The 18,538-nt window shown below is 45.6% G+C and overlaps 1 protein-coding gene across 1 annotated transcript in view; it reads right to left on the bottom strand.

Moving 5' to 3' along the window:
* PTGFR (prostaglandin F receptor) overlaps nucleotides 1–14,770 on the bottom strand; it is a 165,087-nt gene extending 150,317 nt beyond the window's left edge. The window contains exons 1-2 of the mRNA XM_086936332.1: nucleotides 14,583–14,770; nucleotides 11,743–12,599 (exon numbers count right to left, since the gene is read on the bottom strand). Coding sequence (XP_086792458.1) covers nucleotides 11,743–12,540 — 798 coding nt within the window. The 5' untranslated portion in view covers nucleotides 12,541–12,599; nucleotides 14,583–14,770. The remainder of the gene's footprint in view (nucleotides 1–11,742; nucleotides 12,600–14,582) is intronic.
* Between the last annotated feature and the right edge of the window lie 3,768 nt (nucleotides 14,771–18,538).

Here is an 18,538-nt window from a genome sequence, read left to right as displayed (position 1 = left end):
TTACAAGTGAAGCTATACCCATACTAGAATTTAGATGGGTTACATTGGATTTTTGAAGGAAAACAAGATGAAGGCAAATTTTATGTTGCAGAGAAATGTCCATCTATTTTTGGATGGATTTACCAATGATATTTAGACATGATCTTACACCCGAATAGTACAGAAGAAGTTTTTGCATTTTATGACAGTGTGGGTTACAAATGAAATAATGAGTATCCAAAAGCATTTCTGGCTCTGTTGGAAAACTGGAAGGGTTTTTGTTTCAACACCGCATTGTTAGAAATGGGAGCTCTGGTTGGCTAAGGCTTGCACCAAAGCCAGGCAGAGACCACCACTCTAGTCAGGGCAAGGGAGTTACACGCGGAGATAACCCCTGCTCACCCCCTTGGTAGCTTGGCACGAGCAGTCAGGCTTATCCCGGAGGCAATGTGTAAAGCGTTTGCGCAGCACATACATACAGCAGAAACACACTAGGCACACCACAAAAAGGAACCCAACACAAGGTTATATATAAAAATAGCCTTTGTATTACCATAAACACATTAGATCATAATCACACAGATACACTGTGCCACCTGGCACAGTAAAGTATTTACAGGGGATTATTTACACATGACAGGCCACGTGGGCCACTGTCAGAATCAGCACTTAGTAGAAATAGCACTTCTAGAACATAGAATAATTTTAGCACAAAATAACAATTGTAGGACACAACCAGTAACCACTGGTAAAAGGCAGGTACACACTACGCAATACTAACCACCTTAGGCATAGATCATGCAGGGAAACATAAACTCACTAGCATAAAGTATACTAGGCAAAACAACCTCCTAATCATGAAAACACAGTTAGAGGTATCACAGCATAAAGGCATTATGCAAAAATTACATTAGGCAATTATCATAACAAAACCAAACCAACAATCACCTTGCACAGAATCACAGTAGGTACTGACCCCAGGCCAACTGGCCTTCCATGGGGGTCAAGCTCTCTTTGTCCCAAAAGCCAGGGCTGGCTGCGCAAGAGGCTTAAACGTGGCAGCTGCCCACTACCTGCTGGGCAGCTGTGTAATCCCAAAGAACCTGTCGCCTAAAAAGGAAGAGCAACCTAAACGGTGCAGCTGCCCACTACTTGCTGGGCAGCTGAAGATGCTTAAGTGGGGCCCGGACTCCTTATGGCCCTCCAACAACTTGTGCCAGCTGTTGGAGCCTCCCGGGGCTCAGGAGACCAATTAGCACACAAATGGAGCCCCACGGTGCTCTGCAGGAGCTCTGGCCCCAAACACTGGGGGGGGGAACCATGGGGCGAGATCACGGGCCCCTCTGGCCCTCTCAACCATTATGAATTTGCAGGAGCGGCCCACTGGCAACTGGGGCCGCTCGATCACAGGGCCCCTCATGGGGGTCTCAGCACTCAATGGTCTCGCAACGGCGAGCCCGCTCAGAACACGAGCCGGGTTGGGACCGGCTCCACTGTTAAACTGGTGGAGCCCACCCAGCCCTCCTTTACTCACCGGGCCTCTCTCAGTGGACTCCGGGTCAATCTCCGTCATCTGCGGGGTCTGCAGCCTCCTTTTGCTGCTCGGGTCCCCGGGGACAGGCTTGGCGGTGTGCGGGAGGTACGCTGGGACTGAGGCATTCCCTCTGCCCGTAATGGCTGCCGTCCATCGAGCCCCCTTCGTTGCAAGGTAACGCCCGCAGCTGGGACCAATTCCAGTGCCGCAGCCTTGTGACATCAGCGGCAGCACGGCCGGGGATTCCTGGGCCAGCGGCAGTGATACGTGGTAGGCACCCGTTTAAATTAAAAACAAGAATCCGTGCAAAGTGGCGGGTAGGCACAAGCGCAAGTATAAAACATAAGAAGGCACAAGAGGGGTAGGCTCCCTCTTAGTTTAGGATAATGCACAAATGTCCCTGGCGGGGTGGGCACCCGCTAGGGATGTCAGAAAACTGCAAATGTGCGGGGTGGGCACCCGTGTTTAAAATCAGGCACAAAGGCAGGGGGACCCCCACACAGGGGACTCCCTCTGGAAAGGGATTGCAGCTCTGTGCTGCAGTGGAAAATAGCAGCGCTGCTCCTCCTGGCAACACCAACCAGTGCTCCTTAGGAAGGGGGGAATGAAGAGCTTCCCAGGGGATTAAAATGCAAGGTCCAGAGAAAGTCTTTCAGAGGGCAGGGAGGCAAAGGCTGGGCCCAGGGGCCAGCTCACAGGGCCCTCCAGCAGGGAGGTAGCACCCAGTGGCGGTTCCTCCTGGTGCCCAGCAGCAGCATCAGGCCCCTCTTAAGTCAGGAACAGAGAGAACATTTTACCTGGGGTCACAACCCCTTTTTATACACACATTCCTTTGTCTTAAGCTGTAGGGCAGGGGGAGAACCAGGTACAACTGGTTCTTGAGCACTTTGTTTTGCTCAGCCCCTCTCCCTATTCACAGGACAGGCTAGTGACATCAGACGCACTACAGGGGGCGGAGCTAGCATTGTGGAGGGAAGGCACAGCCCTATTCAGGTCCCAGGTGCAACTCCTCCCTCCCATCTACATGCAGATCTTCTCATACACCACCGGGCTGACCCATCCTGACTCCTGGAGCCAGGCACATCAGCCAGCTCCAGCCAATCACAAGCCAGACAGTCAATTCACATTCACTGCACAGACATGCCAACTTCTAAAAGTGGCACTTCCACACTAGACACATTAAATCTGCGCATATCGTTGTGCAGCATTTAATCTCACGAGTTCGCACATACCAAACTCGCCCCTGCACTCCCCACACATCAGGAACTACCAGGACACACATATCCCCGTGTATTCCTATGGGAGGGCATGCCAATCTCACCACACGCACTCAGATTGCGCACGCACTTTGCACTGGGACACAGTGTTAAAGTGCGCAGAAGCCAAAAACAACTAACACCAGGTCATATTTAAAAACAAAAAGTTTAGGGTTGAACCTGCCGAAAGGGCCAAGTCCAACACCCATTATCTTCAAGGAGAAAGCAATTAGTGAATAACATAAAATAAGAAATATTCCTATGGTTGTGAGACATGGAAGGTTGAACAAGAGCTAAGAAAACTAAAGAGTGCTGGAATAATAGAACCAGTAGAATCAACTGAATGGATGTATCCGTTGGTGGTAGTGTGATGAGCAAATTGTGAGATCAGCATTTGCCTAGATTTGAGAGATCTAAACAAAAATATTTTAATTGGCTGCCAAAGGTCTACGAATTATTGACAAAAACAAAGAGGAATGAATGGTTGTTCATGGTTGACTTGTCCTCTGCTTAACCACTAGGTACCACTAAAGAAGAAAGCAAAAATGTAGCAGCATTTATTACTCATGGAGATATTTCACTTTTCTTAGAATTGCATTTGACCTTTCATCTGCTGCAGCAGTATTTTAAAGATTAATTTTTTTAATTTTCAAAGGTATGGACAGTATACTTTTCTTTCAAGACCACATTCTTGTGGTGGCAAAAAAACAAAACAAAAAAGCATGATGAGTGATTATGAAATGAGCTCTCAGTATTGTGAAAGAAAGGTCTTAGAGTGGAATTTTTCAAATGAAAATTTGCTACTCGTATTGCAACATTTTCAGGTCATTCCTGATTATGTGATCTCATGCCACAATCCACTGGTATGTTTTTCAGACCATTATTCATTCTCTAACATTAGAATTAGCACACATGTAATCATCATTTTGATTGACACTTGATTATTTCATTCCCAGGTGACTCCTCTATATGTTTTCTTTCCTGATGATGACCCTCCTGTAAAGTATTGTGAATTGTGGGTCAAAACTTTGACAATTACAACAGCGGACTGGCATTTTAAAATTGATTTAGCATTTCCACACTCCCATTGGGAGTGTTGGTTTTACATGAAAATGTCTTTATCAGCCACATATATACCTGCATTTTGTATAGCACTTGCGCACCATTCATTCACTGTGTCACTTTTACTTCATCACGACACCAATAGGAGCACCATGATTTAAGATAGTTTTTTTAACCCCTTCCACGCTGATGACGAGCTGGGCTCGTCATGGCGTAGCCTCCTCGCACGCTGATGACGAGCCCAGCTCGTCACGTAACATGCGTTTCCGCAAAACTCAGCGTGCGAGCGGAATTCCGCTAGCTCGCATGGTGTTAAAAAGGCAAGAAATTAGGTTCTTGCTGCTAAAAGATTTTTTATGTTTGTGAATTACTGAATTAATTTGATAATCACATTTCAATCCTTATAAGTGAAGGTGTCTGTAATGACTGCTGCGTAAATCAAGGGCTACACTTCCCCCATAGGCATAAAAGCAGTCAAGCTTAAGTTAGAGGCAGTGTGTACTTTTTTTATGCTGCACATAAACAGTAATATATTGAAAAAAACACGCAAACCCCACTTCAATAGAGTAAAATGTAATAAGGAAACGAGACCAAAACAATAAAAAATCCAGTCAGTAGAACCAGAGATGTGTAGTTTCAAAGATTTTAAATAACCTAAAAGCACAAAGTGCACTCACACCTATTTGGTCATGCTAGACCACAGGAAAGTCATAAGTTCACACCTACCATGATATAGCGTGGGACGACGAGAGGGACTGGGTTAGTACCGCTGAAAATGTACCCTCTCAAACTTCGACATGAAAAGCCCAGTTTCACCTCAAGGAGGCCACTAGGAGAGTGTTGCAGTTGGTTGTCACTGTCATTTTCAAAGCTGGATGGGTATCGTGATTGGTCGTCACAGTAGCATGAAGACCAAATTGGTCGTCGCGGACAGCCGTTGCTGGAGCTTCACATTGGCGGTCACTGCAGGCTTTCGGTGCCATAGCATGAAGTGCAGATCTTGTGTTGCTAGTCATCACTGTAGCACGAAGAATTGGGTCCACCGAATTTTCCCCTTCACTTTAGTCACAGGCGGCAAGATCTCAGCGGAATGGAGTGTTTCACATGAGTGAAGAGTCTGAAACTTTAGGATTTTCCTTCTTCTTCTGAAGATTGCCCTCTGATGCCAATCCAGGGACCAAGACCTGGGCAACTCTTGGGGCGCAGGGACTCACTCTAGCAGAGGCCAGCAGGGCTCAGGCAGGTCGATTTGCAGGGCCAGGTATGCCCAGTTGCTGCAGGTCAGCTGGGCAGTTGCAGGGAAGCCTCTAGAGCTTGTTGTGTCCCTGTAGCTCAGAACAGGAGGTCACCCAGCTGACCCTTGGAAGAAGGTAGTAGGTCCAGTCTTCCTTCTTAGAGAGCATGGCAAGTCTCAAAGCAGCAGTGAGGTCCTTCTTCTGTAGTATCCACATGTTCAGGAGTGTACATAGGAGTGGGTCTGAGGGTCCTCTTTTTATACCTGGTGCCAGCTTTGAAGTGGAGGAAATTTCTGGTGTTTTCCTCCCACAGATGGAATCCCTTTCTCCCTGCCCTGGTGCAAGGATGATTGGAGTGTCAAAAGGCTAGTGTGAAATCCTTGGTGACTGTGCTGAGCCACCTTGTGTAAAAAACAGGTGTGGTAGGTGATAGCTCTGCCTACACCCATCCTGTCTGGATGGCCCATCCTGCCAACTCCCAATCCTCCATGGTAACACAGTCTGGTATGAATACACAAAGGTCAACTGCCAACTATGCCTAGTCATGAGACCCAGGATACAGGCTGCAGGCACCATATGATTGGGACAAGAAAACTTTCTAAAAGTGGCATTTTCGGAATTCTGATTAGAAATTGACTTTATCATTAAAGAGGATTATAAATTACAATTCCTTAGACACCAAAGCATGACATTTCAACCTGCCCCTAACGAAGGTTAGCACTTATAAAATGTAATAAGATAACCCAATGCTATCCTATGAAAGAGCTAAGCTTTGCAGTAGTGAAAAACAAATTCAAGAGTTTCTCACTACCGGGACAGCTAAAACTTTAACGTACATGTCCACCTTTTTAATCACAATGCACCTTACCCTGTGGACTGTTTAGTGTCTATCCTAGGGGTTGCTTATATTTATTCAAAAGTAAGGAATAGGCCTGGCAAAAGGTTTCTTTTGCTAGGTTAAAATTCCAGTTTAAACTCCACACCGGCTGCAATGATAGGACTGGGGCATGTTTTAAAAGGCTACTTCAGTAGGTGGATCAATGAGTGCTGCAATTCCACTAGTAGAATAAATTTACATGTCCTGAGTACATGTAGAACCACTTTACTAGGGACTTACAAGTAAATTAAGAGAGAGTGCAAGCATAGCACTGGTTAGCAGTGGTAAAGTGCACAGAGTCCTAAAAGCCAACAAAAACGGATTCAGAAAACAGGAGGGGTGAAGGCAAAAAGTATGGGTGTTGACACCACAGAGAGAGCCAAGTCCAACACATCCTTTTCAAATTATGGTGGCTTCTGACCCTAAGTCCCAGATACCCAGTCTCCAATATTCAATAATGGGATCAAGTGGACCCTGCTGGTCATGTGTGTTATCTCACTTATCAAAAATCTTGGCCAGCACTGGCCAGTTCTTAGATGGGAGACCCTGAACTTTGGTACCTCCTGGGAAATTGTTGGATGTGCATTTCCCTACAACGTGCCCCCATTTATTTCCTAGATACTCTCAGTGACTGTGCTATAAGCACTAAATCTCTAATCCCACTTGGTGCACTGGAGCCCGAATACACCAATACTTGCAACTGTGACATTACGAACCTAGTTTTTGACACAATAAATGACTTTTTTGACTTGGGTGAAACCTGTTGCAGTTTGGATGGAGTATTTTTGAGCTTTTTCGATTCAGGGACAAGTCGTTTTTAGAAACTCAGCATCGCAGGCTCAAACCGACAGGGCTGCAATTGTTCCTAGCTCGCATTGTGAGACACAAGTGTAGAGAACAGACATTTTGGGTCTGGCTGCACACAGTTCATTAATCATCCTGACACCTATTTACTAGCCTACAAAATTTACAAATAAAAAAATAAATAATAATACCTCAAGTCAACTTCAAACCATATTCCAAGTAAGAAAATGTGTAGATATACTGTCCTTAGTGGCCATGGCATATGTTTTTCTTGCGTAAACACAGTGATGACGTTTATTTTTATGTCACAATATGCTAAAGCTTTCTTATGGTACGTTTTTATCCTTAGTTTTTCTGCCCTTCATTTCCTAAATGTACATACATGTATTTACTTTCTAGAAAACAGCTCTCACTAAAAAGAAAATAGTTTATTTTGTGTATTTATATAGTACGAATTTAGCTTAACAGCAGAGAAGCACTTCACATTAATGGAGGAGCTGTAGATGATACAAGACCATGTTCATCATGTGGAGATTTACACATTTTGATTTATACAACTTCTCTTTTTATATTCAAATTTCATTTGACAGGTTTACGATTCCTGGAGATGGAGTGATTTGCCCAGATTCACATAAATGTGCAGTGATGTCCGAAGCCTGGATTAGAAACTAGGAAGTCAGATACCGAAACCTTCCACTAACATCTCCTTCTTGTATGATCTCATTACTTAGGTGTTATGTCATTTATTCTGCCATGCGGCTTTTGAGTTTCGAACTCTCTACCACCCGTTTGAATAAATATTGGCTGTTTAACTTTACTGTCCCTGGATAGTCAAGAGCCTAAAGGGAGCAACATGGTTATCCAACTTGGGTGCAACAGGGCTTGTGCCCGCGGCACACTAAAGGGGACTGACAGTGCTCACTAACTGATATTGCCACTGATTACTCGCAGACCGAAAAAAAAAGGAAAATTGTAATATAAAGACAAACGCTATATGGAGGTCTTTTGGAAAGTCAACAAAACCACATTTAAATCACAATGAGAAAAAAGAGCAAAGTCACACAGCTACACTGGTTTGCAGGGATATACTTTTAAGTTAACACGGCATCTTGCCCTGAAAGTAGGAGTAGGAACGAAAAATGGTAAATATGAAAATAGGGACAATGAATGCTGGAAAGAAGGTGAAAAGAATGAAGATCCAACAGTATTATCTTTAGTTACTTGGATTGCGGTGCACACATTGATAAATGATGCTTGTTCTCCAGCCAGAAAACGCATTGATCCAATGCACCAATTTAGGTAAGAGTGAAAAACTCAACTCTTTAAAAAAAAAACGACATCACAATGCACCAAGCGTCCACAGCCCAGCTTCCACTGCAGTCATTTGTTGACTTTCTGCTTACCTTTTATCAAGTACAGATCTCTGATGCCTTCTGGCTATGTTTGCGCTAATGAAAGACCACATACATTCTTCCATACATGCATACTTTGGCAAAGTCATCATACCTAGCTATTTTATAATGAAAAACATCGCGCTCACCGGCTTTCTTTTATTTGCTGATCCTATGTGCCCACGTTCGCCTCCTCAAAGTCCTGTGAATATCTGTGCATGCTGTGGAGAAGACAATACCATTGGCAGGCGCAATCAAGTTCCTGCTATAATCCCTCTCCCACAGCATATGGTACGTCCTCTCCATCCTCCTCCCCCACAAACGCCCTCACTTGATCTCATTGGCACCGGCCTCATGGAAGTGGTAATCTTTGCATCCTCCTTAGTCCCCCCTGCTGTTCACTTCTGCTCCACAGGTGGCAATGACCAGTTTAACCGAATATAGCATGTTACATCGCATGCTATTAGATAGAGTTCTGTTAGAACGTGGTTGTCACAATGACGTGTTGTTAGAACGCAATACCTTTACATCGCAAGTCATTAGATCGACTAGCTGTAGGGGGCGCACTGGACTTAGGAATAGTATAATTTACTATTCCAACTCCAGCCTGCGCAACTGTAAGGAAGGTGTTTGAATAGTAAATTATACTATTCCTTAGGTTAGCTCTCCCCCTACAGCAAGTCGATCTAATGACTTGCAATGTAAAGGCATTGCGTTCTAACAACGTTGTCATTGTAACGACCATGCTGTAAATGGAACGCGATATAATGGCAGCATTGTAAACTCTGTTTCCTGTTAAACCACCTGGATGGTGCCATACATACTGCTGAAATCCTAGGTGGATTTGCTGCTTCCTCTGGTGTTGTATTTATTGCTATCCATGGCCAGCCTATGACCCTGGATGAAGTTGAGTTGCCTAGTAATATCTGGTGATGAGCCTGCCATCCTTACTAGTATATGCAGATGTCAGTGTTGAAGTCCCACCGGGTGAACAATGCTGGCTGTGTGGGTAGGAGGATCCAATAGTTCTGGTTCGAGTTTGACTAGAGCACATTGCCCAGGTGCATTCCTGTGGCTCCAATGCCAACAGCATCTCCTTAAGCCGGCAAACCCAAGTTTTTGTCTGCTCCCCAGCATCCTAAGGAAGAAGCTACTATGCTTGAGCTGGGTGGAGATGGAACTCAACAGAAGTTGGCACGAGGACTCCTGGATGCTGCTACTCCCATCACCAGTTGTCATATGAAAATGAGAAATGGCAAAATATTTATATTGCTCCCTTTGATTAACATATAATATATAGGTCACATAACTTAGTTCAGCTCATTAGTCCTAAACTGCAAATATATTCTAATTGAATGTACCTTGTATATGCTGTTATAGCACCTGTTAGTGAGGGAAAAGCTCTCACCGCAAGAAGGCACTTACTACTGCACTGCGCCATGACACACACCACATTACTTTCACCCTCATAAGCCCTCGTATAAAGCTTTCTCTTAAAAGGGAATAAGATGTCAGGTCCAATCATCTGGTGTGTAAGAGAATGTCGAGCAGCATGTATGTACTGAACAAACTCAAATAAGCAGGTATGAAGCACTGGGTTACGCCACAGCTATCCACTAACCAGCAGCAACATAATGTGGGATCCTTTGTTTCAGGTGAACACTGGGTGAGAAACAGGTAACATGCCATCTCCCATGACAGGCTTGTCTTATGGGGTGATCCAATTTGTGAATGACACTACAAACAAAACAATGGCTGATTGGGGCTGCCCAAAGCAGTGAATTATGTTTTCGTCATTAGACGACCTCAGGAAGAAAGTTAAAGCTTTGTTGACACCAAACTTGAAAGGAACAATCAATGCCATATCATGGGATGAACTGAACATATACAATATGAATTGCTGCATGATGAGCCCTATTGAGGGGATTATCATTTCTAGGTTTGACTCTGTAGCTGTAATTAGTTAAGTAATAGTAGGAAAAACTGAGGCAGGTTGCTGACATTGGAAGATGTCAGGATGGCCTTGTTGGTAGTAAAGAGGTGCAACCTCAACCTCACAACAGAGGATCTTGGATAACTAATTAAAGAGAAGTGAGGAGTGACGCAGTTTGTGGGTAGGAATGCAAAACAAATTTGAAGGCAAAGGGAAAACATTTATGGAAGTAGAGACAGAAACACAGAAGGATCAAAATAAGAAAAATGGGACTGAAGTTGGCGCAATAGTGTGCCCATCAAACCATGCTATATAGCCACTTCTCTCACAGTAACCTTCTCACCTGCGGATGTCTCCCTCCCTCATAGAAAGTGCAAGAGAAAAAACATAATATGTTGAGGAGTGAAACTAAATACTTACATCTAACTCTTTATGAAGAACATCCACACAGTTTACCTAACCATTCAGGTGACTTTCAGTCCTGGTCAAGGGAGGCCTTATCAATGTTTAAGGTGCGAAAATCATGACTAGCTGGATTCCTGTAGACTCAGGTTGCTTTCGGTTTGCATCTGTGGCATTTGAAGTCATTTCAGGCTCCCTAGTGATAAGTTACCACTGAGAACCTGCTGGGAAGAATATTGTGATACCTTTTCCCAGTCCAGAAACATCTTGAATTCAGAAATAAATTCCCCAGAGCATGACCATTTTTAATTATGAATGGTGTTGTTTAATATATGAATGGGCCGGAGTGCTCTACATATGATTCACTTTCCTCTGGGATCCAGATAGAGAACCACTCTTTGTAGAGGGTGGAGGAGGTAGGGAGGAGAAACGTTTTGGGCTGTCCTCTGGCCGTCTTCTACTGTGATTTCCCTCTATGCCTTCTGAGCCAAATGCAAGCAGCGTTATTCATTTGGTGCAAGGAAATGGGGCGGGACTGAGAGTTCAAGAATCTGCTGGGCTACAGAGATCCGTCATTGCTCCATACAAATCAATGATGACGTGTGATGGTATTTTAAGATTTGTGTTCACTTTTAGATGCTGAGGCAATGGTGTGTGTGTTTGCACGCACACACGCTTGGTGTTGTGCGTGGGTGCATGCCTAAGACTAAGTAGGAAGCATTTTATTACAGTTTATTAAAAAATAAGGAGGGTTTATCCAGTCAATTGCCAGAGACACCATTTAATTCGACCAGATGCAGAAACCTAGCAGTAGCGGAAAACCCAGGCATCCGCAATTCAGTCCTGCAACATCAACAAGGGGGGACTTCAGCAACTCATAGTCCTTATCATTCACCAATCTCTATGTTTCTGTAATAGTACCAACACCTATCATGTTATAAATGCAATTGGAATAGGAGAGTTAAATAAGCAGTCCAATGTCATTATTGGCATTATTTCATGCCTGTGTTAACTTGTTCCTTTCTGTAGCGTCCTGGGGTTCTGATTTATGCTACAAATTAAATTATTTTTCTAAAGAGCTTTTTTGATGATTTCCCTTTCTAATGACACTGAAAGAATGATCTACCTGGGTAAAATAGGAGAAACATGCATTACTGCAAGTAGCACAGCATGCACAAAGGGCTACCAGATGTGGCAGACATGAACATCAAAAGGAAGCAATAAATAAAATGCATAGATCTGGAATGTGTACACATTCTGTTCGCTTACCAGAAATGGAGTCCAGCATATACACGATACACACATGATGGCCAGCAGCTGAATTATCATTTCAAAATGATGAGATCTGCCTTGGCGATTTTGTTTGTTTTTCCTTTTCACTCTAATCAGGGTAACTCCAGTGACTGCATTGCAGATGAATGAAATAAAGAGCGATAGCAGTCCTAGACTGGAGAAAAGGAGAAGGTAGCATCGATCACTCCATTCTTTCACCTGCTCTGTCTTATAAAAACACCAGGTTCTGGATGCTTGGACTTCATAGGTTCTCAGGCTGAGGATGGGCAGTGAAGCTATGAACAATGCAAAGAGCCCCACCATCACCAGAATTATTTTCACGTGTTTTGAGGTCATCTTCGTCGAATGGAAAATTGGCTTTGTGACACCAATGCAACGTTCAACTGCCATCACACCACCAAGCAAGAGGGGGCACAAGCCAAAGAAGACCATGCACAAGCCAAAAATGCTGCAGAGAATGTTTGAATGATCAATGCGTATCCAGTCCCTGTTGGACGCGTAGACGAACACCGCAATGGTCCCATTGATGAGATGGCCGAAGAGGTCCGTGATCACCAGGCTACTGGCGAAGAGCAGAAACGACGCCTTGGACTTTTTCCTGAACCTCTGGTATGCCTTCATCAAGATTGCAGTTGCCAGGCTGTTGGATGTAATGCCGACTGTCATAAAGATGAGAGGGAATATAACTGACACCTTCTGCTCAGTGTGGCAGGTTACGTTGGACAGACTCTCAATGCCTGGCAAAGTTCTTCTGTCTGAGCTGTTGAGGAGCATTGTTAGTATGGCTGGCAAGATCTTTAGAACATTTTAGGAAGACTGGAAATAGAGGGCCCCTGTAATATAAAAGCACATGTTAGAAGTGTCCCATAAATCATCCGAGATTTAGAAACGAATCCAACATCGGATACTTTACTTTTGTTTTTCATGTCAAAGGCAGCTCTCAGCCGTGGGAAAGTATGTGTGCTGCTTTGTATTGCAATGGGAGTTGAGCAACTCCCTAACACATCTAAATCAAAATGCCTCACCCTGCCTGCAGACCAACACAGTGCTATTTCCATCTTCAGAGCAGCAGTACAATATACCATCAGCAGTTAGGAATGTTAACTAAGCTTTAATAGGGACACAAGCTTTTGCGATTTTTACTGTCTTATTTAACATACCAGGTTTACACATCACTTAATAGTGACATTGAACGTTGCTGTTTCTTATTGATTCCACTTGAGGCAGACAGGAGTAATGAGACATAGGCAGCAGTGGCGAATAGCCAAAGATCACACACTGTAGTGAAACGTGGAAGCCAGGATTACAACACAGATCTACTGGAAAAACAGCTACTAATCTAAATCTCCATATATAGAGGCGCTTACTGCATACCAAAGCTAGTGCCATGTATTTGAAGAAATAGTACACCTTTATCAAAACATGCATCATGATTCATGTGTTGCTCTGCCACAGGGTTGTGCTGCCGTTGTTCCCAGAAACACAGAAAATCCCACAGACGTTTATTATAGCTGCCAAATAGCTGCTGGGCCATAGGACGTAACAAATGTATGTTTGTTATGCATTTTACACAATCGCACATGTGGCTTGTGAAGACATGAATCACAGCTGGCCAAACATACAATACAGATATTGTAAATCTATATCCGTGAAGCGTGACACGCAGCTGTGATGTGTTCATGACTTTGCCGTGGGCGTGGGGTGCACACACCTTAATTAAAGCATTGCTTAAGGCGACTACATAAGGTGGAGAAAAAAGTGAGCACACCTTGTGGGTATTAATTGTTCGAATATAGCAAAAGCACCTTGTTAAAATGTCCAGCGCAAGTGACAAGCTCACGCAGCTCCTGGCGCTTTTTGGATCGATAGCAATTATCATAAACATGTTGATACACTCTGCGACAAAATTCGGGAATCGGACGCACAATCCTTTTCTAAGTTCTAACATGAATTCGGGTCACTTTAATAATATATTTATATTGTCGTTCCCACATTAAGCAGTGCCCTATGCTAATACAGACAAGCAAGGAACAAAACAGTGCTGATTCCTTCCACACCGTGAAACACCCAGAAAGCATAAATATAAAGCACAATATGTTAAAACATGTTTAATATTCTTTTTCCCTTCCGTATTTAAAAATCTATAGGCAGCCAGGCACTGCAATTCTGATCAACATTGTGCACGTGGCCAGCAGGTTTCCTAAGTGTCATAGCTTAATTGTGGAAATACAGCCATATTGGAGATGCGATATATTTAAGGAAACCGTTGACATACCATTTCAGAAAGAAAACGTCCCCTTCGCCTCGCTATATCGCTCCATAAGTCAAATAATGCGACCGGTGTCATAAGGGCACCTATGCATGCGTCTTTACCACTGACGAATGCAAGCAGAGAGCGCGACTTTCCATTCTGGCCAGAAACATTTCCGCGGAGGAGTACCGCACGCAAAGCAGGCGCTGCTTTCACAAACTGACAAAATACTACAGAGTTGCTGTTTCCACCGAGCCGAGCAGTGCATACTAAAGAACTGTCCTCCGGATGGAAAACGAATAACGTGTTAACTTTAATCGCATGATATGCATCTCTAGCGAATCAGTAACTGAAAAAAATCGCTTTGCCCACGGGAGTGAGGCACGCTGTGTACTTTGGGCGCTATGGAGCCCACGAACTACCTCATGCTCAGCAACAGTGTAGTCCTAGTCAGAAGCGCGAGTGGCCCGTCTCTGCTCCCTGTGACTAAGCGGTGGCATTTCTGGCTACTTTCCTTACCCCACCCAGCCGGTGCGGGTACACAGACCCGGGCAAACGTACTTACTTTGGGGTGCTCCATCCCGATTCCCGAATCTTCAGGGTTCAAAGGGAAGCAGATGGGGTGCCCAGATCCGCGCGTCCATGGCTGCTGCCGGGGGCATCGCACCTCTGCTGTCCCGGGAGCAGTTGCGGCCGCGCTGGGGGGAGGTAAGCTGCCTTCTGGCAGCCCTGCAAGCGCACCGGCTCTGCTTCTGCGAGGAAGCGGCGCGCTCCGGCCACGCTCATCCCTGGCAGTGCGCGCACTGCGGAGGAGCCGCCTACCCCACTTGTCACCACTGCCTGGCCGCCCTGTCCCGCCACACGTCAGAGCGGTCTCGGGGGCAGGCATGCGTATGTTCCATAAGCCTTATCCCACACCGTATCTAAAGTGAAGAAAAAAAACGCGCTCAAGGGTTTTACTGGCAAGTGAATAAGGACGTCTTGTGTTGCTGTGTCGCGAGAGATTCTTCTAACTGCAATGAGAATGCCGCTCGGTATGTTTTTAATAACGGTGCCTTAATTAATGAAAGGTGTGAATTAAACACACGATCCTCAAGCATCGGTTTTGCTAGAGTAACAGTGAATTCATGACCCTGTCTCAACTCAGATCCCTTTGGAAGATGAGAAGGCGCGTTGTGCAACAACTTGCAGGAATTCCTTAGTCTCAAAGCACAAGAAAATAAATAATTTTGTCCAGGGTGGTCTTCTATATAGAAACACATGAGTATGTCGAAATCGCTACCTTCTGGAATCACGTGTTCTCGAAAGGAGCAGATACCCCCTTCTGTATGAAAGACCTTCCGAATGACTTTGAGGCAGATGTGTCAATCAATATTTTAGTCGCAAAAGCTGCGAATCGCAAAAAAATTGCGTTTGCGACAAAAAAATAGGAAAAAGGTATGTATGAAAGAAATTGCATCGCAAAATAAGAAATCGCAAGATTTGCGATTTCTTATGTTGCAAGAATATGAAATCTGTGAATTATATTGCGATTTCTGAATTTGCGATGTTCCAAGTTTGCAAAATTTGCAAACCTGGCATCGCAAATTAAGAAATCGCAATGACATGTATAAAAAATGTGCAAATTGCGAAATCGTGAAAATCTCAATTTAAGAAATCGCAATTACCACCAAGTGCATGCAGGTGGTAACCAGGTGGACGGTATAAAAAGGCACAAGCAGTTAAAAAAAAGCCTCTTTCTTAATTCACAGCGCTGTTGACGCTGTCGCGCTATCACATCGCCTAAGCGGCCGCCATTGCACCTGGCGCGCTCGCCGACCACGCCCACTAGAGGCCACGCCTACTCCCCCTAGAAATGTGCTTGCATAGGAAGCGCAGCGGACGAGCGCAGCGGGAGCGCCGTTTGCGCGCCGAAGGCGCGCCAAAGGCAAGCCCGTCTGTGCCCGTCCGGGCCCGGACGGACCCAGGCCCAGAGACTCTGCCAGATCTACCCCTCAGTCGCCTGACGTATACAGCAGACACGCTTCTGAATCTCCGACCCGAAAAAAACCTAGGCTGCCGTTATATTCACAACATAGACAAACCCTTCACAAGCTGTACGCGCTGTTATCCAACCATCCAGTCCACAGCCAACCCCAGATTACAGCTAGGTCTTCTCAACTGTCGTTCCCTCCCCAAGCACGCACTCGAAATCAACGAGATGATCCAAGACCAAGGCTTGGATGCACTATTTCTTACAGAAACTTGGCTCTCTGACAGCTCCGACGCGGACGCTGTATCCGCCCTTCCCCCAGGCTACCTCATCCAAACCCTCCATAGACCAAGAGGCAGAGGAGGTGGGCTGGCCATAATCTACCGGGAACATCTCACCTGCAGAACGAGTGACGCCCAAATTGATAATTCCGAAAGCTGCCACTTTTCCCTTCAGTCTTCCCCGACGCACTCCCTTTCGGGACTCCTGATCTATCGACCTCAAGGTACTCTTGGGAAATTTCTCAATGCAGTCACCGAAACAGCTTCTCAACTAGCCGCTTCCGTTTCCAACTTCCTCATCGTAGGCGACCTGAACCTTCACTTTACAGATCCCACTGACCGGTCTGCCTCGGACCTACTAGCGGACCTTCTGTCATTTAATATCAGGTTAGTCAACAAGGAGCCCACCCACGACAAGGGACACTTGTTAGATCCCGTCCTTACCAATGCCAATATCACCACCAGTCCACCTCTGCCACTTCCATGGACTGATCATCTCTTAGTCCCCATTTCATGGGAGGCCCCTATCGTGACCACCCAGCCCGGGAAAATCAAAGTTAGTGACAGACGATGGCACAAACTCATTCCATCGGAATGGTCGGACATCCTCTCTAATACTACCCCAGTGTTCTCCTCCGACGCCATAACGGCCGATGAACAGTTTAGCTCTTGGATCACCTCTTCCCTCGACACTCTTATCCCCAAAACTTCCATCCTCAGACACAATAAACGTCTACCCTCAGCCCCTTGGTATACTCCAGAGCTCAAGCTGCTGCGACAGAACTGCAAGAGAGCTGAACGATCATGGAGGAAGGAGAAATCCAACGCTAATAAGGACGCCTACTCCACCTCCTTATCAGCTTACAAATCTATGATCGACAAAACAAAGAGTCGATTCTTTCAGGAACGAATTGAAAAAGCGGCTTGTTCAAGTAAAGAAACATATACCATACTCAAAGAACTTCTTAAAGTTCCCGACACAGCCCCCAGAAACCCCCCAGATCCAAAGGCAGATCAGGAAAAATTTAATCAGCTAGCCAGCTTTTTCCATGGAAAAATTTAAAAAATCCTGGACTCCATCCCCCCAACTAATTCGAGCGAAACGGACGACCCCCCCGATACTTTGATCACCCCTCGTCTAACCTCCTGGGGACAAATAACCAACGAAGAGGTAGAGACTACGCTCACATCCATCAAAAGCGGATCTCCTAGGGACCCCGCCCCGCTACGAACCCTTAAAGAAGTCGCTCCCATTATCATCCCCCCCCTCACCCAGCTGATCAACGCCTCTTTTCAACAGGGAGTCGTCCCCCCTAGTTGGAAAGCGGCAGTCGTTAAGGCACTGCTAAAAAAACCCTCTTTAGACGCAGCGGAACTGGCCAACTACCGACCTATATCCCTCCTCCCCGGGACCAGCAAGGTTGCAGAGAAACTGGTGAACAAGAAACTCTCCCAGTTTCTTGAATCTAATAATCTGCTAAAAAACTCGCAGACAGGTTTTCGCCCAGGACAAGGCACTGACATCGCCCTCCTGGCTGCAGTGGAGGAGGCCAGAGCGCTCTTAGACGAGGGAGGATCAGTGGCAGTGATCCTCCTCGACCTGAGCGCGGCCTTCGACACCGTCAACCACCAACTCCTGATTAAACGGCTTAAGAAGGTAGGAGTAGAAGGCACCGCTCTATCCTGGCTTTCCTCCTTTCTGGCCCAACGTTCCTTCCAGATCTGGGAAAATAACACCCGCTCCTCCGACACTCCCCTCCAATGTGGGGTGCCTCAGGGCTCCTCCCTGAGCCCCACATTGTTCAACATCTATATGTCCCCATTGGAGGAGGTCGTCATCCCGTTCGGAGTGAGCATTGTCAGCTATGCGGATGACACACAGCTAGTTGTCTCCCTCTCCCACCCTAGTAAACAGCCAGCGGATCTTTTCAACTGCTTAACACAGATCCAAGGGTGGATGAATAGGTCAGCCTTAAAACTGAATGGCTCTAAAACTGACATTCTCCTTCTGGGTCAGAAAGGATGCACCTTCCCTCTGAACACCTGGCCACCCTGTCTGGGCCCCCCACCTGCTCCCAAACAGGAAGTAAAAAGCCTGGGAGTATGGATTGAAACAGATCTCTCTTTTACTACGCAGGCCAAAAGAGTAGCAGGCACCTGCTTCGGCCTACTCAAAGCGATGAGAAAGATTCTGCCCCTCCTTCCACCCACATCGCAAAGACTTCTCATCCAAGGCCTCATTCTGTCCAGGCTTGACTATAGCAATGC

Source organism: Lissotriton vulgaris, chromosome 1_1 (genome assembly GCF_964263255.1).
Source record: "Lissotriton vulgaris chromosome 1_1, aLisVul1.2, whole genome shotgun sequence".
NCBI lineage: Eukaryota > Metazoa > Chordata > Amphibia > Caudata > Salamandridae > Lissotriton > Lissotriton vulgaris.
This window is presented reverse-complemented; position numbering and strand designations above follow the sequence as displayed.